Source organism: Aspergillus alliaceus (assembly GCF_009176365.1).
Source record: "Aspergillus alliaceus strain CBS 536.65 unplaced genomic scaffold BDW43scaffold_31, whole genome shotgun sequence".
NCBI lineage: Eukaryota > Fungi > Ascomycota > Eurotiomycetes > Eurotiales > Aspergillaceae > Aspergillus > Aspergillus alliaceus.
The window spans coordinates 109,926-134,670 of record NW_022474714.1 but is presented as its reverse complement, the minus strand read 5'-3'; the positions used below and the strand labels follow the sequence as shown (position 1 = coordinate 134,670).

At 48.4% G+C, this 24,745-nt stretch overlaps 11 protein-coding genes across 11 annotated transcripts; 6 read left to right on the top strand and 5 right to left on the bottom strand.

The window, feature by feature from the left end:
- Nucleotides 1-15: 15 nt before the first annotated feature.
- BDW43DRAFT_130050 (uncharacterized protein) lies at nt 16-934 on the bottom strand. Its single transcript, XM_032038174.1, has 2 exons — nt 667-934; nt 16-586 (listed from the first exon to the last, which is right to left on the bottom strand). Exons 1-2 carry the CDS (start codon nt 778-780, stop codon nt 401-403), a joined length of 300 nt encoding a protein of 99 aa, XP_031898755.1. The 5' UTR covers nt 781-934; the 3' UTR covers nt 16-400.
- Nucleotides 935-1,947: 1,013 nt separating this feature from the next.
- BDW43DRAFT_312540 (FAD-linked oxidoreductase-like protein) lies at nt 1,948-3,406 on the top strand (the record flags this gene model as incomplete). Its single annotated transcript, XM_032047385.1, has 2 exons — nt 1,948-2,501; nt 2,584-3,406. The coding sequence occupies 2 exons, from the start codon at nt 1,948-1,950 to the stop codon at nt 3,404-3,406; spliced, it is 1,377 nt and encodes a 458-aa protein (XP_031898754.1).
- A 929-nt stretch (nt 3,407-4,335) lies between these two features.
- Nucleotides 4,336-6,936, top strand: BDW43DRAFT_301350 (Zn(II)2Cys6 transcription factor; the record flags this gene model as incomplete). The annotated part of the gene is made up of 10 exons (XM_032045027.1): nt 4,336-4,367; nt 4,461-4,580; nt 4,636-4,700; nt 4,757-4,864; nt 4,913-5,451; nt 5,501-5,625; nt 5,680-5,828; nt 5,883-6,058; nt 6,113-6,296; nt 6,347-6,936. 10 exons carry the CDS (start codon nt 4,336-4,338, stop codon nt 6,934-6,936), a joined length of 2,088 nt encoding a protein of 695 aa, XP_031898753.1.
- Nucleotides 6,937-7,122: 186 nt separating this feature from the next.
- On the bottom strand, nt 7,123-8,517 carry BDW43DRAFT_301349 (Aldehyde/histidinol dehydrogenase; the record flags this gene model as incomplete). The annotated part of the gene is made up of 3 exons (XM_032045026.1): nt 7,123-7,811; nt 7,847-8,193; nt 8,348-8,517. 3 exons carry the CDS (start codon nt 8,515-8,517, stop codon nt 7,123-7,125), a joined length of 1,206 nt encoding a protein of 401 aa, XP_031898752.1.
- A 314-nt stretch (nt 8,518-8,831) lies between these two features.
- BDW43DRAFT_301348 (mitochondrial carrier protein) lies at nt 8,832-9,926 on the top strand (the record flags this gene model as incomplete). Its single annotated transcript, XM_032045025.1, has 5 exons — nt 8,832-8,937; nt 9,057-9,154; nt 9,203-9,238; nt 9,291-9,608; nt 9,657-9,926. 5 exons carry the CDS (start codon nt 8,832-8,834, stop codon nt 9,924-9,926), a joined length of 828 nt encoding a protein of 275 aa, XP_031898751.1.
- An 847-nt stretch (nt 9,927-10,773) lies between these two features.
- On the top strand, nt 10,774-14,900 carry BDW43DRAFT_281059 (glycoside hydrolase family 35 protein). The gene is made up of 15 exons (XM_032042455.1): nt 10,774-10,964; nt 11,023-11,077; nt 11,135-11,157; nt 11,208-11,252; nt 11,313-11,784; nt 11,842-11,976; nt 12,027-12,046; nt 12,101-12,121; nt 12,172-12,374; nt 12,431-12,523; nt 12,579-12,616; nt 12,671-12,821; nt 12,898-13,311; nt 13,361-13,654; nt 13,707-14,900. Exons 1-15 carry the CDS (start codon nt 10,840-10,842, stop codon nt 14,678-14,680), a joined length of 3,063 nt encoding a protein of 1,020 aa, XP_031898750.1. The 5' UTR covers nt 10,774-10,839; the 3' UTR covers nt 14,681-14,900.
- Nucleotides 14,901-14,945: 45 nt separating this feature from the next.
- BDW43DRAFT_281057 (P-loop containing nucleoside triphosphate hydrolase protein) lies at nt 14,946-16,791 on the top strand. The gene is made up of 2 exons (XM_032042454.1): nt 14,946-15,455; nt 15,546-16,791. The coding sequence occupies exons 1-2, from the start codon at nt 15,006-15,008 to the stop codon at nt 16,521-16,523; spliced, it is 1,428 nt and encodes a 475-aa protein (XP_031898749.1). The 5' UTR covers nt 14,946-15,005; the 3' UTR covers nt 16,524-16,791.
- BDW43DRAFT_129926 (DNA repair ATPase SMC5) lies at nt 15,964-18,922 on the top strand. Its single transcript, XM_032038172.1, has 4 exons — nt 15,964-17,398; nt 17,455-17,527; nt 17,587-17,714; nt 17,762-18,922. The coding sequence occupies exons 1-4, from the start codon at nt 16,631-16,633 to the stop codon at nt 18,854-18,856; spliced, it is 2,064 nt and encodes a 687-aa protein (XP_031898748.1). The 5' UTR covers nt 15,964-16,630; the 3' UTR covers nt 18,857-18,922.
- On the bottom strand, nt 18,922-19,362 carry BDW43DRAFT_129912 (uncharacterized protein). Its single transcript, XM_032038171.1, has one exon. The coding sequence runs from the start codon at nt 19,270-19,272 to the stop codon at nt 18,988-18,990; it is 285 nt and encodes a 94-aa protein (XP_031898747.1). The 5' UTR covers nt 19,273-19,362; the 3' UTR covers nt 18,922-18,987.
- Nucleotides 19,340-21,502, bottom strand: BDW43DRAFT_281053 (uncharacterized protein). Its single transcript, XM_032042453.1, has 2 exons — nt 20,854-21,502; nt 19,340-20,777 (listed from the first exon to the last, which is right to left on the bottom strand). The coding sequence occupies exons 1-2, from the start codon at nt 21,092-21,094 to the stop codon at nt 20,065-20,067; spliced, it is 954 nt and encodes a 317-aa protein (XP_031898746.1). The 5' UTR covers nt 21,095-21,502; the 3' UTR covers nt 19,340-20,064.
- Nucleotides 21,503-22,630: 1,128 nt separating this feature from the next.
- Nucleotides 22,631-23,068, bottom strand: BDW43DRAFT_129861 (uncharacterized protein). Its single transcript, XM_032038170.1, has one exon. The coding sequence runs from the start codon at nt 22,934-22,936 to the stop codon at nt 22,694-22,696; it is 243 nt and encodes an 80-aa protein (XP_031898745.1). The 5' UTR covers nt 22,937-23,068; the 3' UTR covers nt 22,631-22,693.
- Nucleotides 23,069-24,745: the final 1,677 nt, after the last annotated feature.

Genomic DNA, 24,745 nt, shown 5'->3' with positions numbered 1-24,745 from the left:
TGCTTACGCCTCGTTTTGCCTCAACCAGTACAGCAACCTTAGAGCTTCTGTGACCCGATATCAGTCGTGAATGCGCAAAGATCAATGAGTTGTAGAACAGAATAATGAGCGAGTGAGCGCAGTAAGCTGTTGTGCTTTTGTCGTTGCAAAACCCAACTAGTTCTGCTCGCCCATTGAAACCACTGAGGGTCGGGCGTCCTCGTTGCAACCTAGCCAATCCAGCGGCTAGGGATCGATATTCTGAAGGGATAGAGCCTAATGTATATTATCATATAATCCCCATCACGGTCTATCGTCTGCGTAAAAAGAATCGATACCAAGTTGCGCAAGGGTGGAGCGCAATTGGATCTTCCAATGGCACACTACCTCCAACTTGATTCCGTTAATATACGTCATATAATTAACCATTATGAGGCGGCTCCTTCTTGAATCCATCGAGGCCCTTCTGCTTCCTTTCCTCAATTCGAGCATCCAGGTCGCGGATCTGCCGTTCAACAAGTTCTTTCTTTGCCGCCAAATTTTGCCGCGTGCTCCGAAGAGACTCAATTCGCTCATCTATCGTAGCTTCGCGAGTTTTCTGGACCGACTATACATGCAACAAGAAGTTATTAGCTTATTGTTACAAATATGGAAGCATTGATGGTAGATAGCGCCTTATATTCATACCTGAGTAACTTCTTTTTCGGTCTTGATACCGGCGCCGTAGAGCGTTCCTGCGATGGTGATCGAGGTCACTGCAGCAGCGAGAATGAAACGCCGTGCTTTCAATGTAGAAGCCATATTTGGGAATGGAGGATGGATCTACCCTTTTTTTAGGAATGATCAAAAGAATGTATAGTTTGGGATTGTTGGAGCCGAGACGGTGAATCTCCGCTGTATTCCCCGGAGACTAAGCGGGCGGGCACCGCATCGCTCAATTTTAACCTGGCAGAATTCCTGAACACTTTCTGAGATGGTCCGTTGAATGTTGAATCCTTTGTATGGCTAGTATATCAGAGCCAACAGCTTTTCAATTTTGGTTTGAATCTGTTATAGCGGATAACTGTGGCTAGCTAATTACTTTGAGTCATTATGAATCTGGAGTACTTGATATTCGAAGAGATAGATGGGGTATAACTTTCGACCAGAGGGCCATTTTTCTGACTGCGAGGTTCGGGGTTCTCACTAGCGAGGTCTCCAATGTACCGCTTTCCACTTTAGTATCAACCGACTTTCAGCAAGAATTTTCTAATTTCGCTCTAGTGTATCGGGCCTTACCAGAAGCGGATATGAAGACGATCTAACTGAATTTAGTAATTAGCTATATATGCCTCCAGTGAGTGCCAACGAGAAGCATAATGAGCTCTGGCTCTTATACTAGTATAGGGTTGACTTCTAGTTAGATAATGGGACTATAATTCTCTCGTCCCTAATAGCTCTCGAAGAATTTACTGAACTAGCATGATAACCGCACTTTCATAGCTGTGGGTTTCAACGCTATAGTGATTCTAAGTCTTTTTGATAACTTGGATATGACCTTGAAGGTAGTGAATAAGGAAGGAAACAATCCGAATCAGTACAACAATACCAATACCATCTTCAGCCAAGTTCCAATATCCGCCATATCTTGTTGATACTCTACGAGATGCCTTTGCATGATCGAGCCAGAAAGATGCGGGGTATGTGTTGTCTCCTTGGCGAGGTCAATAGGAAGATAAGACTAATTCTATGATAGGCTACATAACGTTCTTACCTAATAGCTCTTTGGTCTGTTGGAGGCGAAGTTGACAACCTGCATCTACAACAACATTGCAACACGCCCTTTCGGAGACAACCCCCGACACCCTCGGATGTGATCCGAACCACTCGGAAGGGACGCCGTCTTTAAACCGGCGATCCCTGTTAAATTCTCTCAATACGGAGTATTATTTATGCAGCTATCTAGTCGTTCGAGCACTTCGCCCTGCCATGGCTGCCAGAACGCCCATTGGCCCTTTCCGAGCGGGTCGTTTGGCCGTGAATGCATATCGACACCAACTCAACCCCCGCTGGCTGTACCGAGCTGAATCTACTCTAAGCAAACCCAAAAATGATCTGCCACCGCATTCACTTCTGCCAAGCATGGTGTTGTGGCGATCCCTTCTGGTGGCTGCTATCTCATCCCATCCATGGCTGTTGACACCAGCGTTGAGGACCCTCTCTCTCCTAGCACATCCTCGGGTGTCTCTTCTGGATGTGGATAAAAATCCCATACTACGAGGTATCCTTAAGGAAACATTTTACAACCATTTCTGCGCCGGGGAGAATGCTGCAGAAGTTACCGGTACCATTGGCCGGATCAAGCACATGGGCTTCACAGGTGTCATCCTCACATATGCTCGAGAAATTGTGGTCGACGCTTCACCGCAACATGCCAATAATCCCACAACAGCTGAAAAGAACTCAAAGGAGCATACTGAAACGAGAAAAAGCTCTGAGATCGAAGCATGGAGACAGGGCGTTCTGGAGACGGTCGAAATGGTGTGAACTGATGACTTTTTGGCCTTGAAGTGAGTCGCTTTCCCGCTCAAGTAATTTGATTGAATACTAATATCATGCTATCAGACTCACTGGGGCAGGTCCCCAAGTCATGCATGCACTCTCCTCCTGTCAACCATTGCCAGAACAGATGAGTTTTGCTGTGCAAGATGTGTGCATTCGTGCCATTGAGCGCAATGCATGCATCTTTGTCGATGCAGAACAGCAGTCAGTCCAAGCTGGTATTGACGCAGTTGCTATAGACTTGATGCGCCGATATGATGAGAACGGCAACTCTGTGGTATATAATACTTATCAAGCCTATCTAAAGTCGACTCCTGGGACCGCCCTATCACATCTTGGCGTCGCAGAGAGGGAAGGGTTCACTCTGGGAGTGAAACTAGTCCGAGGCGCATATATCAACTCCGAGCCACGCCATCTGATTAATGACACGAACTCGAAGACGGACGAAACTTACAACGCAATTGCAGCTGGACTTTTGCGCCGTCAGTACGGCCCCTTTGGTGTTGAGAGGCAGTTCCCCTCGACAGAGCTATATCTGGCTACACATAACGAAGAAAGTGCTCTGGCAGCTGACTCATTATACAAGGAACGACGTACCACCGGGGAACCGACCACTAAGGTTCAATATGGACAATTGCTGGGAATGGCAGATGAGGTCAGTTGTCGACTGTTGCAGCTCCGTGATGACAGCAGCCAGGCGGCACGAAAAGAGTCTCCTGAAGTTTACAAATGTCTAAGTTGGGGAGCCCTGGGGGATTGTCTTTCTTACCTTCTACGCCGGGCAGTGGAGAATCGGGATGCGGTGGGGAGGACGAAGCAGGAATACCTTGCTCTCAAGGTGGAAGTCAGGCGCCGGTCGAAGAATATGTTTACGCTACGGTCATAGATGAACATTAACGCCCCTTATTCTTCTTCGTTTCTTTTCAACGTGCTACCCTATCAATGTAGTGGCTGTCGGATGATATCCGATATCTCGGCGAAAAGAACCGAAAGCACTACCCGTTAAATCAACAACCATTAAGGCATACTACTTAATAGGAGTGGGTCAGGAGGGAAGCACTACCTCAGTTCAGATTTTCTCATTCTCCAAGTCTATTTGCCCTATGCCATCCACACAACCACCTCGCTATGGTTTTACACTCCGATGGTGACTTACTTCCAGGAAGACGAGAGTATCGATTACGACAGCATCACTCAACATGTCAAAAGGTCTCTCAAAAATGACTTCGTTGGCCGAGTCACTCACAGACGCAACGGCGAGACCACCCATCTGTCACATGAAGAACGAACCCATACCATCCGCCACAATTGGTCGTGGATTCTAATGGCGTTGCCTCTGCCCTCGCGAGTGTCTTCCCGAAACTACTACATGTCGAGGTGATGTGCCTCTACCGGTCTAGAGAGCTTCAGAAGGCCCAGGAGATTCAACGCAAACCGTTGGTTGCGGACCGGGCAGTTTTAAAGCTAGGTGTGGTGTTAAGGCGGCTAGCACAAAGTGGTTTGGTTATGGAGTTGACGGCCACGTAAGTCGTTGCTTCAGGCCGATATTGGCGCTATCTAGGCGGAAATTCTAGATGCTCTTCAAGTTGTTGTGGAATTAGAGAAATAGTTAGAGTTAGCAGTGTGTATTTCTCTTATATGGTATTGATTAGGGTTTAATGGCAAACCGGAATATCTTCCGAACCCACCCCACTTTACTTATTAAGCCAACCTCAACGGCTCCAACCCCGACACCTCTTTTGGAATGCGTCGTCCATAGATATATGTATTGCCAATACTAATACTCTAGGGTTTTTATCCGATACACAAGTCGAAATGGTGGCACAAAGTCCACGGACGACTAATGCGTGAGTACCATCAAGAGCTTTTATGCACCTTCGGATGTACCTCCCAAGTCACATCCATGCAGCACAATACAGTATCATATTGACATTCTATAGGTGCGAGTCCTGTCGCCGACGTAAGGTGAAGTGCTCGGGGGATCAGCCGTGTCGCAGCTGCGCCAGGCATAACTGGGAATGTGTATTTGGCCATGTCGGTCGTAAAAGATATACCGAAGCGTAAGTCCGCTGTTCTCTATAGCAACACCTTTTTTATTGACGTCTCAGTACGTAGGCACGTAAAAAATCTGCTAGATAAGATCAGATTGTATGAAGAACAAATTAGTGCACTTTCTCAAGGTACGCGAACATCTATGTTAGAGAGCCACGGACATATAATGACATTTCACTTTCAGGACCAACAGGGCCGCAAGCTCCCTCTTCCATATCTGGCACCAGCTTTCACAATGGGTCGGCAGCTGAAGTTATACCATATCAAGATAGTGATGCTGGGGTTAGTCCAGGTAAGCTGGCGACTCATTAGCCGTTGTGACTTGGGCTGATGAGATCAGCAACCGATTTGACTCGGGGGCCCGCATTTGAATCGCAAATCAAGTCACTTCTTGATAAGAATCACCAAAGAAGCATATCGCGGCTTCCCGGATATAGAGGCTCCACCGATGTTGTAACACAATGGGTTTCGGCGAGGGCATTGATCCGCGATGATGCCGCACCGACTATCCCGTCTGTAGAGGAGTCACAGCATCTATTAGATCGGTTTCTCTTCTATCTTGGCGTTAGCCAACATTTCTTCGATCCTCGGACCTTTTCTGACAGCATGATGCTGCTTTTCCAAGATGAGGAGATGCGCGAAAGTCAGATGCGTACGACCTGGTTCACTGAATATCTACTCGTCATGGCTATGGCAAAGCTGATGGATGTAGAAGACCCTTCGTCCAAACCACCAGGTGCAAGCCTCTTTGCCGAGGCGATGAGGCGATCGCCTCCATTGCACCAACTGGGCGAAGAAGGGGTCATAGCTGTTGAGATCTTAACACTCGTAGCTACCTATCTTCAATGGTGTGATCGGAAGCATGATGCGTATCTATATGTATGGATGGTGTGAGTTGAGTCCGTACACAATGGCTAACCGGGCTCAGATTGGCCTTGCCTTACGATTAGCTATCGCCTTGGGCTGCGATAAACCAACTCGTGAACAACGCTGCCTGCCTTCAGAGGCTGCTCATCGTGTGAGGCTTTGGTGGACGGTGTATATGCTAGATCGGTAAGCTTATTTGCCTATATATGCAACAAATAACTGATTCGCGTGATGCTTTAGACGCCTTTCCTCCGGCCTTGGACTAGCTGCTGGCTCAGACGAGCGACAGCTACGCGCAGAACTACCTCGACAAGCCATCGGGTTTCAATCTCCTATTGCCCTTGCCATTAATGTCCGCATCGCCCGTGCCACGGATGAGATCATGTCATGTATGTTGACCTTTATTGAATATTTTATACTTGCAGCATCTAATAGCATATCAGCCTTGTATGGAAATGCATCCATCACTCAAATGGACCTCGTCCATAAAATCCAGAAAATTCTCCAAGATCTCTATGAAACCGGCCGTTCTTTCCCTCCGGCCCTCGTACTTGACTTTAATCGTCCTTTACATACAGTGACACGGACAGGGGCGTCGCTATATCTGATGTTATTCCAGGTTAGCTTGATTTAGACCAGCTCGTGTGGTCTAAACTAATCGTCCATCTGGCAGGCCATTATACTCTGCATTCGTCCGGTCCTTCTGCAACGAGTCCGCCGGGAAGTCCAGAGGCAAAACAGTCAACAACCACCACAGCCTGTCCCAACCGTACTAAGCTGTCTGTGTGAGACCTGTAATGAAGCAGCAACAAAAAGTCTGGATATTCTTCATGTATTGAAGCGTCAGCGGACCATACGTATGTTCTGCCCTACACCACCCTGGGCTAGTGCACTGATAATTGCACAGCGCGATATGGCTTCTTCGACCTTGACGCTACATTCTCCACTGCGTTCGTCCTAGTCATGATGGGGATCGTGGACAAATCTCAGGATCAACCGCCCCCAGCCCTAGACCAAGCATTTGGTATCCTCCAATTTCTAGCTAAAGCCGGTAACCTAGCTGCTGAGCGCCGTTTACAAGACATCACACATTCTTGTTTGCACGTCTGGCCAAATTATACGCTCGGGTCGGAGGGGCAGCGTGCCGAACAAATAGATAACGGGTCACCAAGCATGAGTAATCTACCTCCGTTCGGCCCGAGAATAAATGTAATGAATCCTCAAACAACGGCTTCGGGCATTCCTCCGGAGTATACGGCCGAGCCTGCCGGAGGTTGGGAACACGACCGGGATGAAAGCCGACTGCTGGAGACGTGGATGCACGCGGATGCCACTACTGCACTGTTCGACATGCAAGTGGACTTTGATCTAGATCTTTCGGTGGAGGCGGAGGGGATTTACTCCAGCTTCTACGACCCGTCCCTGCCTCTTACCGGTGTAGATCACTCGGACTGGCTAGTGATTGAGAAGATCTTCGATACACAGAATGAGCTATAGGCCTTGGTTTTTTATTCCTTTTTGTACAACTGTATCAGTCTTGTACGTAAAAACATTCTGATCCATGCACATAGCCAACAAGCCCGAATCTTCCCCAATACCGGTACAACATGAACAAAAGCGATCCTATTCCCACACCTATACCTCATTTAAGGGATACGCCACCTCATCCGCCAACTGAAAATCCTACTTGATGCTTCTAATACTCGTAAACCGCGACAGCAAATTAGTACTCGTAGCCTTATCATTCGTCCCACTCGCCCTCGAACCTCCAAAAGGCTGATGCCCAACAACAGCCCCGCTGCTCTTGCAATTGATGTAAAAGTTGCCCGCCGAATGCCTCAAAGTCTTCTCTGCAAGCTCAATAGCCCACCTATCCCTCGCAAAACCTGCCCCCGTCAACCCAAACTTCGCCCCCGAATCCACAAGCCTAAGCGTTTCCTCAAACTCCCCATCCGGAAACACATACACTGCAAGAATCGGCCCAAAGAACCCCTCTTTCATGAGTGAATGTTTCATATCCTCCGCCTGGAAAATAGTCCGCTGCACAAACCATCCCTCCTCGCGATTCGTCTCCCCTCCCGCCAAAACCGTCACCGACGGATCCCTCTTCGAATTCTGAATAACCTTATCCAGCTTCACCCATGCCTGTTCATGAATAACCGGCCCAACAAAGTTCTCAAACCCCTCCACACCCCCCATCTTCAACCTCTCCGTCTCAGCCACCAACTGCCCCTTGGAACTCCCCCTACACAGACTCGGCCACATAACCCTTGATGTCGCCGAGCACTTCTGTCCTTGATAATCGAACGCCCCGCGCACAGTATTCACAACCGCATTCCTTACATCCGCACTCCCATGTACAACCCAAAATACTTGCCCCCCGTCTCGCCCACAATCCGCGGATAACTATAGTACCGGCCCTCCCGGACCCCGTCCGAAATTTGCCCGTACAGGTCCCGGAATACTTCCGTCGAGCCCGTATAATGCAGCCCCACGAACTGTGGATGCTGTAGAATGGCTTCGGTCACCGTCTTCGGATCTCCGGGGACAAACTGGATGACGTTGGCTGGTAGACCTGCTTCCTCGAGGATCTTCATCTGCAGGTAGTTGGAGTAGAGGGCGTAGTTGGAGGGTTTCCAGATTACGACGTTGCCCATTAGGGCCGGGGCGGCGATGAGGTTCGCTGGGATGGCAGTGAAGTTGAAGGGGCTGATGGCGTAGACGAGGCCTTCTAGGGGGCGGTATTCTGTTCGGCTGTATAGTACATCCATTTAGCATCTAGCATAATAGCGTATACCTGTCAATGGGGGATTGATGTCCACGATAGGCGGGGGGCGTGGGGAGAAAGGGTATCCAGAGACCTGCGTCATTCATGGTATTCTGCTGCTAGTAGAGTTCTGAGGCGTACTGCATGTTGAAGCGGTAGAAGTCGCATGTTTCGGCCGCGGAGTCGATCTCGGCTTGCCAGATGTTTTTGCCCTGGTCGAGCATGGTGGCGGCCATTAAGTCATAGCGGTATTTGGTGGAGATTAGTTCTGCGGCGCGGAGAAAGATGGAGGCTCGGTTGGTGAAGGACATGTTTTCTCAGGTGGGTTTCGCGGCGAGGGCTTTTTCAGTGGCGGTATTGATCTAGGGGGTTATAGCTTGGGTGTAGATTACTATTGTTTGGATGTGGGTTGGAGATGCTATGGATCAGGACTTGGACATTGAAGCGCTACATCGAGCCTCTCGTTTTGTATCTGAAGATCGACCTTAAGCTGTATATATCGGCTCTAGGAACCGAAGTATCCACACCTTCGGTTCAGCATCCGATTGTGGTTGCAGGGCAGGAGGACCCCAGAGCGCACATATTTGTGCTCTTTGGATCAATCGATATCGATTTCAGTCGCACAATGGCTTCGGAACTGAAAGCGAGCGTACCCATTGTGACGAGGTGGAGAGAGAATGTTAAGGATCTCACTGCGGGAGCGGCTGGTGGTGTCGCTCAGGTTTTGATCGGTGATTAACAACTACACTCAGAATGATGAATAGAGAGGGCCAACAGTGCCTAGGCCAACCATTCGGTATGCGTGCAGTGAAGAAAACCTACAACAGGTTAGTCTAATATAATTCATCAGATTTGGTTAAAGTCCGGCTACAAACACAAGATGGGGGCAATGCTTTGTCGACCGCTCGCAACATCTGGGCGAAAGAAGGGCCGTTGGCGTTTTATAATGTATGGTTTCTTCTCGGAGCTTTATGAAGTTGGCTAGCAGCTTGATAGGGCTCTCTCATGCCATTATTAGGCATTGGAGCATGCGTATGCTAGTATATAATCCTCCACCTCAGCATACCTAACTAAATTACTCCAGGTCAGCGTCCAATTTAGCTCCTTCCACAGCTTCCGACAAGACATCGAGTCCCACAACAGAGATAACCACCCAGAACACACCCCAACCCTATCCCTAACCCAATTTTACCTCGCCGGCGCAGGAGCCGGAGTAGCCACCAGCATCCTATCTGGCCCAGTAGAACACATTCGCATCCGTCTCCAAACACAACCCCACGGCACCGCAGGAATCTACAACGGACCCTGGGACTGCACTCGAAAGATCATCCGGACAGCCGAAATCCCCGGCATCTACCGCGGCCAGGCAGTAACCCTCCTCCGGGAAATTCACAGCTACAGAGTATAGTTCGCGGCGTACGAAGGCCTAATGGGAATAGCCATGTCCTAGCAGCAAAAGAAACGCGAAGAGTTCCCTAACTGGCAAATTGCCTTATGTGGAGGCCTTGCCGGTGAGGCGCTCTGGTTATTGAGCCATCCATTGGATGTGATCAAGAGCAAGATGCAGAGCGATGGATTTGGGCCCGACAAAAAATACCGCAACGTGCAAGGCGCTTTTCGGCAAACTTGGGTCACGGGGGGTGTTAGGGGACTGTTTTACGGTCTCGGACCGGCTCTTCTTCGAGCTATGCCTGTGAGCGCGGGCACTTTTGCTACGTAAGTAGGAGTACATAATGCCGAAGTGTATCCGATGGCTTGCTGACTAGTGGTTTAATAGAGTAGAGGTTGTTCGGAAGTTGTTGGGTTAGTTAGGTTGGAGGCAATGTGGGCAGCGTATCCATTTCAGGTGGTTGAGCCAATTGACTCCATTAATGTTAGCCGAAGATTGAGCCTAGTAACATATATATATATATTATTTAACCTGCATCCGGATGACGCTTTCGGAGTTTACCGTCTTTTAGATGCCTCGGTGTGTGCTCCATATCCCGATGTAGGAAGAAATATATTAACCGAGCACGGCCGGCTGTGGGGTTGCAGACCCTCGAAACGGTAAAGATATTGCGAGAGACTCGGGTAGCTCGAAGCCATCAGGATCGGGTACATGCAGAGTGACTTATACGGACGGAAAATTTATGTGAGGTCCCGCCGGGCCTAGTTTCTGTGGGGTTTTCGGTCTGGGACTGAGGAGATGGCAAATTAACACGCGGGACCCCCGGACAATTCAACTCTCTCCCCAGCCTTGGATCCTAGCAATGTCGACAAGTACGGAGTACGATCAGCGTCTCCCTGACCAGTATGTATTGTCATACGTTATATCCCTGTACAGAACTTGAGTAGAGACATCTTTGGGAACATTCGGGTAAACCGTGCCCCAAGCCCTATATTCGCCCAGTATTATGTACGCATGCCCAGTTTGCTGTAGTCGTACGATCGAGCAAACTCAATCACACACTGGTGATGCAATGGGCTAAAAGTATTCTTGTCTACATCCAGGAATTTTCCCTAGCGCGTGGGGTGAATTGCCATAGATTACTTGGCGTTCTGCATACTTGACTAGTATATTAGGGCAAGGGTCCCGTCCATGAACATGAGATCAGGTTCCGCCAAAGGTGCTTCGCTTGACAACTCGCAAGATGCTCATCTCAAAAACCCTGCTGGGTGGAATTGCCTTGGGGGCGTCCGTTGTTGGTGTTTCCAGTGCACAAAATTCCACTCGTTGGCCGTTGCATGACAATGGCTTGACAGACATCGTAGAATGGTAGGCCCAAGTAACTGGTGAACGCAAGGCCGTTCGTTCTGACACTTTGGGTACACAGGGATCGCTACAGTTTTTTGATTAATGGCCAGAGACATTTTGTCTTTTCTGGAGAGGCATGCTACCCCGGTTCCCTGCGTTTTTGCTTCGTTCAACGCACTAACATCATATAGTTCCATTATTGGCGACTCCCTGTGTAAGGTGCGAGTTCCACCATGTCTACGCTTCATCTAATGAATTCACCAGACCAGAATTATGGAAAGATCTACTCGAAAAGATCAAAGCCGCAGGGTAAGCAAATCCCGAATTTCTCAAAACCGGTGCACAAAACACTAAGGCGGAATTCAATAGCTTTACTGCCTTCTCCATTTACAATCACTGGGAGTACCACAACCCCAAGCCCGGCGTTCTCGACTTCGAGAGTGGTGCCCACAACTTCACCTCAATCATGACACTAGCTAAAGAGATCGGTCTCTACCTAATCATTCGACCAGGACCATACGTCAATGCCGAATCTAACGCGGGCGGCCTCGCCCTGTGGGCAACCACAGGCGCCTACGGAAAGCTCAGGGATAATGACCTTCGGTATCTGGATGCTTTGACCCCGTACTGGGCCAATGTCTCTGAGATCATTGCCCCTCATCTTATCACTAACGGCGGAAATATCATCCTATACCAGGTCGAGAATGAGTACGCTGAGCAGTGGAGCGATTTTGAAAACAGGGAGCCCAACAATTCTGGCGAGGAATACATGCAGTATTTGCAGGACGTTGCTCGGGAAAATGGCATCGATGCTCCTCTGTTCCATAACCTTCCGAACATGGTAGGGCGATACCCCTGACTAGCTGGAAATAGCGACTCTTTCGCTGATATATCTCAGAATGGTTATTCGTGGTCCAAGGATGTGTCCAACAATACCGGAAATGTCGATGTCATTGGTGTGGATAGTTATCCAACTTGCTGGACCTGCAATGTCAGTGAGTGTCTCGACACAAATGGAGAGTATATCCCATATGTAAGTTGTGCTCTTGTCTTTCTTTAGGATTCCATGCTGATTTATCCTAGAAAACTTTGCTATACTATGAGTAGGTGCCATACATTGGTTTGGATGAGTTGATACTGACTTGCGCTGGAATAAGCTTCTTCAAGAACCTATCGCCGTGAGTTTGCCATAACCCTAAAAGGTGACGTGTTTTAACCCATACCACAGTACTCAGCCAAGCTTCATGCCCGAGTTCCAAGGAGGGTCGTACAACCCATGGGGTGGGCCTCAAGGTGGTTGCCCAGATGATCTTGGCCCGGATTTCGCAAACCTCTTCTACCGAAACCTGATCTACCAGAAAGTCAGTGCCATCTCGCTGTACATGCTGTATGGTGGTACAAACTGGGGATGGCTTGCTGCACCAGATGTCGGTAAGTCATCTCTAAGTGCAGCTTGTGCCACGGTTATGAGGTACTGATGAACCTAGCGACGAGCTATGACTACTCCTCTCCGATTTCAGAGAACCGACTACTCGTTGAGAAGTACTATGAAACCAAAGTATTAACTCAATTTACAAGAAGTATGTCCTTCATGTCCGAGATGTGGAAGCTCGCCAAGCTAACTTCAGGGTAAAGTTGCCCAGGATTTGTCCAAGGTCGATCGTGTAGGCAACGTAAGGGGAAGACAACAAGATTGTAGAACGGACAAAGCTAACCAGGGTTGATAGAGCACGAAATACTCGAGCAACCCAGCGGTTTCAGTCTCCGAGCTGCGGAACCCTGACACTAATGCGGCTTTCTACGTAACTCAGCACGAGTACACACCATCCGGAACGGTTGAAAAGTTCACCGTTAAGGTCAAGACATCTGACGGTGCTCGTATGTACTTACCTTCATATGAAAGAATATACCCATACCTTACTGCGATGGCCCCTTACTGAGTCTATTTGATAAGTCACTATCCCGCAATACGGAACGCAGATCACTCTCAACGGCCATCAATCCAAGATCATCGTCACGGACTTCAAGTTCGGCACAAAGACGCTCCTTTACTCGACTGCAGAGGTCCTTACATATGCTCTCATTGACGACAAAGAAGTGCTAGCCCTCTGGGTACCCACAGGCGAATCGGGAGAGTTCGTCGTCAAGGGTGTGAATACGGCCAAGTTCGTTAACAAGGGCTCTTCCGCGAATGTTAAAATCCATCCCGGAGCAGACAATGTGACGGTATCTTTCATGCAGAGATCAGGTCTGAGCTTGGTTGAGCTCGGTGATGGGGCACGCATTGCCCTTCTCGACCGGTCCGCAGCTCATGTGTTTTGGTCTCCTTCGCTCAACAATGACCCTGCCGAGGCCGGCAACAACACTGGTAAACTCACAGCCCGTAAAATGTTGATCCCATCACTTACACATTTCAGTCCTTGTCCACGGCCCTTACTTGGTTCGCTCGGCTAGGCTCGAAGGCTGTGACCTGCAACTCACTGGCGACATTCAGAACTCCGTAAAGGTCAGCATCTTTGCGCCCAAGTCGGTGTGCTCTGTCAATTGGAATGGCAAGAAGACATCAGTCGAGTCTGCAAAGGGTGGTATCCTGACCACAAATTTGGAAGGCGCTGCTAGGTTCGAACTTCCCGCAATCTCCGGATGGAAGTCAGCGGACAGTCTTCCTGAAATAGCGAGGGATTATTCTACAACAAGCAAGGCTTGGATCGGTATGTTGCCTCCCCAGCTATAAAACTATCCCATCAGCTAACAAAAGACCAGCGGCTACGAACACAAATACATCAAATCCTATCCTTCCAGCACCAAATAACCCAGTTCTCTACGTGGACGACTACCACATCCACACTGGCAACCACATTTACCGCGCCACGTTCCCCACCACCGATGAGCCACCAACCGAAGTCTATCTCAACATCACCGGAGGCCGGGCATTCGGCTTCTCCGCCTGGCTCAACTCAGAATTCATCGGATCCTGGCTCGGTATCCCTGGGATCGGGCAGGGAGAACAGACATTCTCATTCTCCAATGCAACACTCAGCACCGACGCAGACAATGTCCTAGTCATCGTCATGGACAATTCAGGACATGACATGCGCGATGGTGCCATCAACCCCCGGGGTATCCAAAACGCCACCCTCATAGGCCCCGGAAGCTACTCCTTCACCGAGTGGAAGCTCGCTGGCAACGCAGGCTTCGAGAACCACCTCGATCAGATCCGCGCTCCCCTCAACGAGGGCAGCCTGTACGCCGAGCGAGTCGGTATCCATCTCCCTGGGTATCCCTTTGACGAGGCCGAAGAGCTGCCTTCCGACAGCATAAGCCTGACCGTCCCCGGCGCTGGTATCCGCGTCTTCCGTACTGTGGTTCCCCTGCTGGTGCCCTCCGGACTGGATGTCTCCATCTCCTTCCGCCTGACTGCACCCTCAAATGTGACTTTTAAATCTGCAAAGGGATACACAAACCAGCTGCGTGCCCTGCTTTTTGTCAATGGATACCAATTTGGCCGCTTCAACCCATACATCGGTCATCAGATTGACTTCCCTGTTCCTCCGGGTATTCTTGATTATAAGGGAGATAACACGATTGCGGTGACCGTGTGGAGTCAGAGTGCGGATGGCGCCGAGATGAAGGTTGAGTGGAATGTGGACTATGTCCATGAGACCGGCTTCGATATGAACTTTGACGGGACGTACCTGAGACCTGGATGGATTGAGGAGAGGCGTGACTGGGCTTGAAGTGCTACATAATACGATTTTGGGAGACTAAGGTTCCAGAATGAACCATCAATCAAGATAGTGCATTGCGTAAGGTATCTAACAGTATGAGAGCATCATGCATAGTAGAAGTAGTAGTTGTGATGGTAGAATAGATGACAACCTAATTAGGTTAGGGGAACGACCCGCGTCCCAAAGAGGAAAGTCCAGATAGGAGGGGAACTGCCACGCGCGACCGCTTAACCCGATGGTTAGATTGATTGATTAGCGGCGCGTCGCGTCACTTACTGATATCACATTGAGACTGCGATAAATGCGCCGGTGAAGCCGCCTGTGGCCTTCAACCATGCCTTCCTTACCGATAGTTCCGCGCCGCCGACAGCGGAGCGAGGAAGAGGAGAGCAACGGATCGTCAACTGCCCAAGAAAACCCCACGCCCGCGTCAAACAGCAGCAAACGTATCCGTCTCGATCCCAACCAGACCAGTGACGATGAGCAAGACACTGAAGATATCTCTAGTGATGAAGGTGGTGATGATGACCGCATTGTAAATGGCGCTTCAAAGGTGGCGAAGATGGCGAAACGTCGAATCAGTCAGAATGGAAGCCAGAATGGAGCACCGCAAGAGGTGTACAAACCCGGCGCCATCGTGCGCATCAAAGTCATTGATTTCGTGACTTATACGTCGGCTGAGTTCTTTCCCGGTCCGAAACTGAATATGGTGATTGGACCCAACGGAACGGGGAAGAGTACTCTTGTCTGTGCGATATGTCTGGGACTTGGGTGGGGGCCGGTGGTATGTTGAGATATCCCTTTAGTTCAAGTCAATCTCGAACTTTAGCTGGGCTATGGGAGCTGCTGCTAATTAGAGTTCTCGTTCTTATAGCATTTAGGCCGTGCCAAAGATGCCGGCGAGTTTGTGAAGCACGGATGCAGAGAAGCTACAATCGAGATTGAGCTCGCAGGAGGAGCCCGGTTTCGTCAAAATCCGGTTGTGTCTCGAACAATCAAACGTGATGGCAACAAAAGCTCGTTCACCCTGAATGGGAAGCCCGTATCGCGCAACCAGGTGTTGAAGCTCGCGCAGTCATTCTCCATCCAAATCGACAACCTATGTCAGTTCCTTCCGCAGGACAAAGTCAGCGAGTTTGCGGCTCTTACGCCCATCGAGCTCCTCAGCTCCACACAAAGAGCTGCAGCCGGGCCGGAAATGGAAGAATGGCACAATGACCTGAAAAAGCTGCGAGCCGAACAGAAGAAATTACAAACAGATAATAAAGGCGACAAGGATCTACTGGCTAATCTCGAAAACAGGCAAGAAATGCAAAGGGCTGACGTTGAAAGGGTGCGACAAAGAGCCCAGATCAAGAGGAAGATCGAGATGCTGGAGCTAGTTCGCCCCGTCACGAAGTACAAGGAGATGCACGCCAATTTTAATCAAATGAAAAGAAAGAAGGATGAGATTTCTCGTGAGCTTGAAACTCTCAAGGCTGAGCTAGAACCCGCTCTGAGAGCAGTAAATGCGAAACAACAATACTGTTTACAAATAGAGGATGTCATCAAGTATAAAAAGGCGCGCATCGACGAAGCAGAACGCACAGCTTCAAATCTAGGGAAAAAGATCGAGCAACATGAAGACTCAATAAAAGATCTAGACCGCCAAATCGAGTCTGAGAGGAAGAGCTATGGCCATTCTAAAGAGGAACAAACGAAAGTTCAGCAAAGCATCAACAAACTCAACCGCCAATTTAACGAAGAGGTCATTGAGTTCGATGCTCATTGGTACAATGAACAGATCGTAAGTGGGTACCAAACTATGGCAAAGACACACGCTTATTTGTACTACAGAAAGAGAAGCGGCTAAAGTTTCGGGAAATTGAAGAAAAGGCAAACAAAATTAAAGAGGATCGAAGGCCATTGTTCGAAGCACTCAAAGAGAAAACCCGCAAAATCGAGCAATCGGAACAACACATGAAAAGACTGGAATCTCAGGCTGGACGACAGGAGGAAAAGCTGAAGGCTATCTCACTTGACTCCTACAAGGCTTACGAATGGATTCAGCGGAATCAGCACAAATTCGAAAAGGAAGTTTTCGGTCCTCCCATTGTCACATGCTCTGTGAAAGATCCTAGGTATGCCGACGCTATTGAATCTCTGTTGCAAAAGACAGATTTCACCACTTTCACTGTGCAGAGTCGCAACGATTTCAGGTTGCTTCAGAAGGAACTGAATCTCGGGATGGGACTACACGACATCAGCATCAGGACTAGTTCTATTCCCCTAGACAGATTTCCCTGTCCTATTTCTGGCGACGAGATCCGAAATCTTGGGTTCGATGGTTGGGCGAAAGATCTTCTCAACGGACCAGAACCGGTGATCGCCGCACTATGTAGCGAGAATCGGCTGCACCAAACACCTATCAGCCTTCGAGGCATCACGGATGAAGAATATAGCAAGATAGAAAGGGGGTCGTTAACCTCCTGGGTGGCCGGGAAGCAAAGCTACCAGATTATTCGGCGAAAAGAATATGGCCCCAATGCGTCTTCCACCCGTGTGAGACAAGTGAAGCAGGCGAGAGTTTGGACATCCCAGCCAGTGGACGCATCGGCGAAGCAGGATTTGGTTCGAAATATCCAAATTCTCAAAGACGAAGTGCAAGAAATACAAGAAAAAGTAGATGCGGATAGAGCTCAACTGACCCAGCTCGGTCAGGAGCATTCGGAATGCAACGATAGGCGGGTACGATCAAAATTCGTGTTTATTGCGTCTTGACAAATTCTGACTTTACTTTGCAGATTGAACTTGAGCGGGAGAAGTCCGAAAGGCAAACTGCTTTTACAAATTACAGAGCTATCCCCGAGAAAATTCGTATGTTTCTGGCCCCTCTCTTATGGCCTTTTTCTTACGCTTCTGACACTGCATATTAGGCCAGCAGGAACTCCGGTTGAGAGACATACAGAGGATATTCCAAGAATTCAAGGCAAGGGTTCGTGACATTCGCAGTCAACAAGACCAGTTAGCACTCCAGAAAGCCGAAGCAACGCTTGAATATGCTGTATGTACCCCATATCAATTTCATGTCTCACTACTGACACCCGGCAGAATGCGGTTGAGCACCTCCGAATGCGCCACGAGGATCTGATAAAGTTAAAAGTCCGTCATGTTGAGGGGATCTCTGACCTAGAAACATTGAAGGAACGCAATACAGATCACAGGGACAGGTTGGAAGCTAAGATTAAAGAGCTAAAAGAGGCGCAGCACGAAATAAAAGCCACATCAGAAGTCGTTAAAAAACTATTCAAGGAGGCAGAAAAGGTTGTACAAGCCTCCACCACCCAGCCTGACCTGGCAGACTTGCTCCCCACTTTGGTGAATCATACTGTCGACCAACTTGAGGCAGATATTGATTCGGAGAAAGCCCGCCTGGAGCTCACGCACGGAGGAAGTAACAACTTGATTAAAGAATTTGAGGAACGTGAACGGCAGATACAAAAGCTGCGTGGAAAGCTTTCTGAGTTTGAGAACCAACTTGCAGAGTACGACCACGCCATCAATGAGATTCGCGGGAACTGGGAGCCCAGGCTTGACGAGATAGTGAAAAACATCAGCGACGCTTTCTCTGATTCATTTTCTCGCATTGGATGTGCCGGCCAGGTCACATTAGACAAAGCAGAAGATGAAGCAGGCCCCAACGGCGAACCCGGTGGCACCGATTTCGACCAGTGGTCCATCCAGATCCACGTCAAGTTCAGAGAGAACGAGAATCTCTCCCTCCTCGATTCTCATCGGCAGTCAGGCGGAGAAAGAGCCGTCAGCACCATCTTTTATCTCATGGCTCTCCAATCGCTCTCCGCCTCCCCATTCCGCGTAGTCGACGAGATCAACCAGGGTATGGACCCACGGAATGAGCGCATGGTCCATGGACGCCTGGTAGACATTGCTTGTGCGCCCTCTGAAAACGGAGGCGGTGGCCAATACTTCCTCATCACGCCCAAACTGCTCAGCGGACTCGTCTACAAGCCGGGCATGAGAGTCCTCTGCATCTACAGCGGTGAGCACATGCCCGAAGACTACGGGAAGCTTGACTTCCGCCAAGCCATTCAGAAAATGAGAGCCATCAAAGATCGAGAGAAGGGCAAGGGGAGGGCCATCGAAGCTGGCACACAAAGTAACGGCCATGTCGACGTCTACGCTTGATTTACTTTACTATCTATACTTGGGAATAACTCTGTTTTGTGATACCTCTTTCGTTATTATTCCATGTCACGTCCTGGGTTAAAGCTTGAAGGCCATGCCTGATCCAATCTGTACATAGTTCAACTGTCAAATCAGACAATAAAACAACTCCGTCCACGTAACCCCGGGCAAACCAAACCCAACTCTGGCATTTCTTCAGCGAAAAGCTTAAATCTCAACCACGCAATGCTGTCGTCCCATCCAACATGCCATTTACTACTAGGCGGAAGATGGTAGCAATAGGCGAGAGTCGGAGTCTGGGAGTTTGGTACCGCATCGTGGGTGATTCTGGATTCGGTGAGAACCATAACTTTTGTCCATGTCGGGGGTTTCCCTGGTAAGGATGCGTTGTTTAATGGAAGGTTAATTATTTCCATGGTAGGCGGTAAAGGAATAGCTATTTCTAGGGCTTGATATGTTGTTTGACGGAGTACTTAGCGTCTAGGGTTATATCGTTTGAGTAATGACTTTGGTTAGAATGGGTAGATTATGCATGTACTTAGTACTAGTAGGGACTGAGTTGGGAGATGGATTGGTTATGTAAGTAAGGTGTTTTAAGTTCCAAACCATTCATACTTATAAATATTAATACACAGTCCATGATGATATGGACAACATACACAATCGAATTAAGGTATTACAGAAAAAGGTATTACAGGTACAAAAAGCACGCAAGTTATTCGGGACTCAAAATATACAATTCTGTCTCAAGGTCATGTCACATCACTAAAACAAAGGAAAATGACACAAAAGAAACACGTAACAACAATAAGGGAAGACGAACTCCGACAAATGCCTGAGACACCCCTGTTCAAGTTCGTTTTTCTTCCCAAGACCCGTAGAAAACCGGGTTTTCCATCGACGCCTGGTTAATACCAAATCCCAAACCTAATCCTTCCAACAAACCCGTCCATATAATATATACATGAGGTGAGAAGAGAAGGAAAAACAAAAAAAAGTGTATGTATATAAGTTCCTGTCCCAGACACCTGTGCCTTAAACCCCTAAGCCCGGGTAGAAAGTAATAAATCACACGCATAAAAGGGTATCATCGAATCAGAAGGTGCTGCAGGATAGATGTATGGACCTGGAGAGATACTCTTTCTCTCTCCCTTTTTTTTATTTCTTTTTTCTCTTTATTTCCTTAGTTCTCTTGGAATGCGATGTTTTTATACCATGGCGGTGGCGACCGGGCGGCCGGTGTGGCAGCCACGTTCATGACGCTTCATGTTGCTCCGTACGCTGAAGGCCTTGCCGCAGCCGGCGTGAGTGCAGCGGAATGGCTTCTCGCCGGTGTGGCTATGAGAGTGGATGCGGAGGCTTGATGGTCTGGAGAATGCCTTGTGGCATGTGCGGCAGATGTACCGGTCGTGATTCTGTTGATAGGGTGCTGAGCTGGAGGGAGGGAAGTAGTGGTGGTGCTGCCAGGCCGGAGTGACGGGTGTGATCATCTGCTGGTGAGCGGCAGACGGAGGCAGAGGAGCAGCGGACGCGGCGGGCACCGGGGCCGCGCTCTGGTAGGTAGCGGAAGAAGGTCTCTGGTAGTACATGGTGGATGGTGCGGAGGGCTCAGTTGGCGACGAGTAGGAAACCACGCTAGGAGCCGGAGAAGCGTAAGGAGCAGCAGACACGTGTTGGACCGAGCCCTGGCTGGAGATAGAGGATCTGTCGGACGGGGTGGGCAATGTCACGGGAAGTTGCGAGTATGACTCGACCTTGACGGCCTTGCCGCTGCTGACGGACGAAGCCGAGGGGGAATGATTGCTGCTGTGGAAGCCCGATCCAGGGCGCAAAGGTGGCGTGGGAGGGCCGTTCGAGATAGAATCATAAGTCGACCGGATCTCCGACTCTCTACGCGGGGACGGACTAGTTTTTTGACGCTCTGCGCCGGGAGACAGTCAGTCAATGTTCTCGTGGGGCTTGCGCTTGGTGCGCAATGGGTTCACAGGGCGTCATACTTGTAGCACATGTTGATGCGCTATCTGCGCTTTCCAAGAGGGCCGAGATAGAAGGGAGAGAGCACTTGGGCTGGTCCTCAACTGGCGGGGAAAGAGGGGGTTGCGGGGCGCGCGAGTAAGAGAAGTACGAGTCCGTCGACGGGCGCTTGTATGAACCCGCCGAGCTGGGAGGGGGACTGTACGAGGCCCGAGACTTGTAGACGGGCTCAAGTCCCGGAGTGATGAGGCTGGCGAGATCCATGACGGAAGGATGACTGGAGTAGCGAGAGTCGGGGAGAGCTGAGGTGTAGAATGGAAAAGGATGGGAAGAGAAGTTGGGGGTAGAAAACGTGGCTACAGGCGAACCATATATGATTGAGCAAAGACCGGTAGAACGGATCAGACCCAATGCGTGTTCCAGGTACGAGTGGGGAGCAATTGGATTTCTTGGGAACCAGGGGAGGGGCGGATGTTTATAGATGGAGATGGAGATGTGCTGGTTCTGGTGGGGAAATGAAGCCTTGATAATAAAATTATGAGAAAAGAGAGAGACGATCAACCGAAATGTTTAATTATAGAGTGACGGACATCCTCCGTTTTGATCAGAAAAATTGGCGAGATGCCGATGCGAACCTCTCTTTTTTTATATAATTAATTTTTTTTTTTTTTTGCTCTCTCTCCTGAGAAAAAATAAAATAAAATATGTCTACCAATAACCATTAGAAAATTGATACTGATGAGGATTAACCTAAAGGATTTCCCTGTTGAGCGGTAGTATATCATGGGAGAGGGGGAAAGAAAAAATAAAAAATAAAAGAAAAGAAAAAGAAAATTCGAAAAAATAAATAAATATTAAAATAAAATAAAATAAAGAAAACCATGGATTCGTATTACCATACGTGTACGGCGTTATGGAATTTCCCCTAGTGCGCAGTGGGAATTTCATCATCCAGTATGCAATTTACTTCCCTCCGTCTCGAAGCTTAATTAATGGCCAGTGGCCCGGTACCCTTTTTTCTATTTTTCATCCAGAAAAAAAAAATGAGAATAAAATTCGGTACGGTATGGTAACGGCTAGCGATGATTGACCATTAGCATAGATCGTTTTGGGTAGATTCAACGAGAGTCTAAAAAAACGTGTACATCTCCGCTGTCCGCCCCAGAACAGGATGTGGGTAATGTCCGTGATGATTTAGAGACAAGGACCACTGGTCCGAATGGATTGGAATTTCGTTGTTACGAAGGGACTGGATATCTTTCATATAGATTGATTTTAATTTTTTGGCTTCGTTAAATATTTTTTAATATGTGCTATCATGTTCCCCCCCCCCTCCATTTGGAATATGCATCTTTCTTTGAAGCTGTTCCCGAGGGAATGGTACGCTATTTTCCAAATCTCCAGGTGGTACAAAACAAAAATAAATATATAAAAAGGGAAACAAAAAGGAAAACAATTTTTCCAAGGTCACATTGCGACTCTACTCCTGAATCAAATCCCACGCGAGTTGTCGTACGTACACAGATCAACGGGACTTGCCTTCGGGGGGCTCGGCTACAGCAAGTCTACCACACTAGTGCAGATCCACGGACACCTTTCCTTCATTCATCAATCAATCATGGGGAAATGACATCCACCCTTGGCTGCCTTCCTTTCCATTCCTCGGTACCAATAGTTCCCTTCTATCCTTGTTTATCTGAGTATATTGAAAAACCACCAAAACTAAGACCAGTGTAATTTCTATTTAAAATCACTGTTATTAATCAAAATATGCGATGGTCTGATTGAAATCTTTGTTTCCTTTCCCCAGCCGATCGTTCGGAAGTGGATCAGACTGTTTTCTTCCTGGACTGCTCAGTGGTTTTACCTGTCAGAACGATCCCATGCCCCATAAACGGTTGATCGTTGCCGCACGACATTGATTTGTCGAGGCGGACAAGAACCTGTACTCGTCTTCCAACAATAATTGACAGGCCTGTAGATCGTCTGTTTCCCCCCTGGGTCCTCATCGGTCGATAGGTTAGGATAGTGTAGGGTAGTACTGAACTGGTCATACGGTAGTATCATATATCCCTCTGTTAAGGGGAGACCTCGCCCAGGATGCATGTATAGGTAGGTATGTATGTCATTTTTTGGTGTACTGTCCCAAGCGCCCTATGAGAATCAACCACTAGTTAAGCATCATGCATTATTATTATTATTACTTTTTTTTTCTTCCATGTTGATTTGTTATAATATGGTTTCTCCCATCCAGTTCAGTTCTCAATCCATATCCCGATGACAAGGGGTCATCGCTATGATCCTCCATCTATCTATCGAACATACCATCGTTTCAATAACATCCCAATTAGGTCGTTCTTCCCGCATCAACCGAAGATATTCCATGTTTCTTAAAACGCCTCCCTTTTTTCTCTTCCCCTTTCACCATGGGATAAAGCCGAAATCAAGGAATTAAAAAATACAAACCAAGGAAAAAATAAATAAGAAAAAATACCATCCGGTCGCTCGGATGGGTAATGACTCCGTTAACCAAGCCCTTGGGGCCGGATGACGGGCTGGCTGGCAGCTTCAATCCTTTCCCCTAACATGGTCAAGCCCGAATGCAGGCTAGGCTCCGACCAGAATAATTTCTGCTGGGCTCCGTGAATCCTTCGCTTGGGGGCCAAGGGATTTTAGTGGCATGGAGAAACCGGAGATTATCGTGGCGTTGACAGCCAACGAGAAAGAATCATTCATCGATCAAAGCAAAGTTTAAAAAAAGAAATAGTTCCATGCGATGTGAAGCCCTATATGTCTATCCTATACACTATCCTGTTGATCGACTCAGTGACTATTCTATCAAAGGATATTTGTCCGTGTTCTAGACGCAGATTATGGGATTTCACGGAATCCCGTCATTTTTTGATCGCTATCTGTTTTAGTGAGACTTGGGTTTTACTGGATTTTCATTGGCACAATCGTGTAAGTATGATCAGAAAGGCTGGTTGGTTGCAGGATGCAGGATTGATCCAGCCAACGAGAAGGGGCAAAACATGATAGAAGGATGCATTCTCCGTGCATATTGCAAGTGCATGCATGAATGTATTACCATGTACTCATCAGATGAGATGAAGAAAAAATTCTCCCCCCGTGAGTGATCTGTCCGGCCTGCAGGCTGGAATGCGTCTCTTGGACTCGGGCCCGATTTGACTGGTCATGGCGAATGACATCAACAACACACAAGTTTCAAGATGGGAAGTATGTAGTCTGGAATGCCAGGGAAAGGAACCAAAACACCAGATCTAGATTGATTCCCACCCGGCTTACAACCCTCATCAAAGCCTGACGATGGATGGGCGTATGTATCTACCTCTCCACCATTCCAAGGATGAGACCCGAAAACTATGCAACAGGTCTCAGACCATCGGATTGGGATTCCCCACGTAAGAAACACCATACAGACGTCCATCCTCAATTTCCCTTTCCATGAGGATCGACTGTCAGATCACGGGTCCGAGACAGCTGATGCGACAAAGCTTCCATGGAGTGATCACTGTCTGGACTCAGCCCAACCATGGTTCAATATCGGCTTGGCTTTTCTACCGGTTCGCTGTGTGCACGAGATGCCTCGGTCAGATTCCGCCACAAACCCGAAAGGGCTATGGAGACGACATGGGGCTAAAGGATGATCATCAGTGCATCAGTAATCTTGGGAACTAAGACTTCTGGAAGCGAGATCGTAAAATGTTTGTCCCTTTCTATTTGGTTTCTTTTTGTTTAAAAATTTTCTTGTTAATACACGATTCATAAGTTATACATCCCGAAGTGTATTTTTGGGAGGTATCTTTGTTTCTTGCTTCTCTTTGTTCGATGTGAATCCCGGAACTATCACTTTTCCGGGTGCTAAGCGAAAGGTTCTTTTTTTGTTTTTGTCTA

Excerpts from the sequence above, each read along its gene's own strand:
- BDW43DRAFT_130050 (XM_032038174.1), bottom strand. The coding sequence starts at position 780 with ATGGCTTCTACATTGAAAGCACGGCGTTTCATTCTCGCTGCTGCAGTG. Across the intron at positions 587-666 it reads CCGAAAAAGAAGTTACTCAG|TCGGTCCAGAAAACTCGCGA; the intron begins GTATGAATATAA and ends TTGCATGTATAG.
- BDW43DRAFT_281059 (XM_032042455.1), top strand. The coding sequence starts at position 10,840 with ATGCTCATCTCAAAAACCCTGCTGGGTGGAATTGCCTTGGGGGCGTCC. Across the intron at positions 12,524-12,578 it reads ATTAACTCAATTTACAAGAA|TTGCCCAGGATTTGTCCAAG; the intron begins GTATGTCCTTCA and ends TTCAGGGTAAAG. Across the intron at positions 13,655-13,706 it reads AACAAGCAAGGCTTGGATCG|CGGCTACGAACACAAATACA; the intron begins GTATGTTGCCTC and ends ACAAAAGACCAG.
- BDW43DRAFT_281057 (XM_032042454.1), top strand. The coding sequence starts at position 15,006 with ATGCCTTCCTTACCGATAGTTCCGCGCCGCCGACAGCGGAGCGAGGAA. Across the intron at positions 15,456-15,545 it reads GACTTGGGTGGGGGCCGGTG|CATTTAGGCCGTGCCAAAGA; the intron begins GTATGTTGAGAT and ends TCGTTCTTATAG.
- BDW43DRAFT_129926 (XM_032038172.1), top strand. The coding sequence starts at position 16,631 with ATGAAAAGACTGGAATCTCAGGCTGGACGACAGGAGGAAAAGCTGAAG. Across the intron at positions 17,528-17,586 it reads AGCTATCCCCGAGAAAATTC|GCCAGCAGGAACTCCGGTTG; the intron begins GTATGTTTCTGG and ends ACTGCATATTAG. Across the intron at positions 17,715-17,761 it reads AAGCAACGCTTGAATATGCT|AATGCGGTTGAGCACCTCCG; the intron begins GTATGTACCCCA and ends GACACCCGGCAG.
- BDW43DRAFT_129912 (XM_032038171.1), bottom strand. The coding sequence starts at position 19,272 with ATGGAAATAATTAACCTTCCATTAAACAACGCATCCTTACCAGGGAAA.
- BDW43DRAFT_281053 (XM_032042453.1), bottom strand. The coding sequence starts at position 21,094 with ATGGATCTCGCCAGCCTCATCACTCCGGGACTTGAGCCCGTCTACAAG. Across the intron at positions 20,778-20,853 it reads CGCATCAACATGTGCTACAA|AGCGTCAAAAAACTAGTCCG; the intron begins GTATGACGCCCT and ends CTCCCGGCGCAG.
- BDW43DRAFT_129861 (XM_032038170.1), bottom strand. The coding sequence starts at position 22,936 with ATGCATCCTGGGCGAGGTCTCCCCTTAACAGAGGGATATATGATACTA.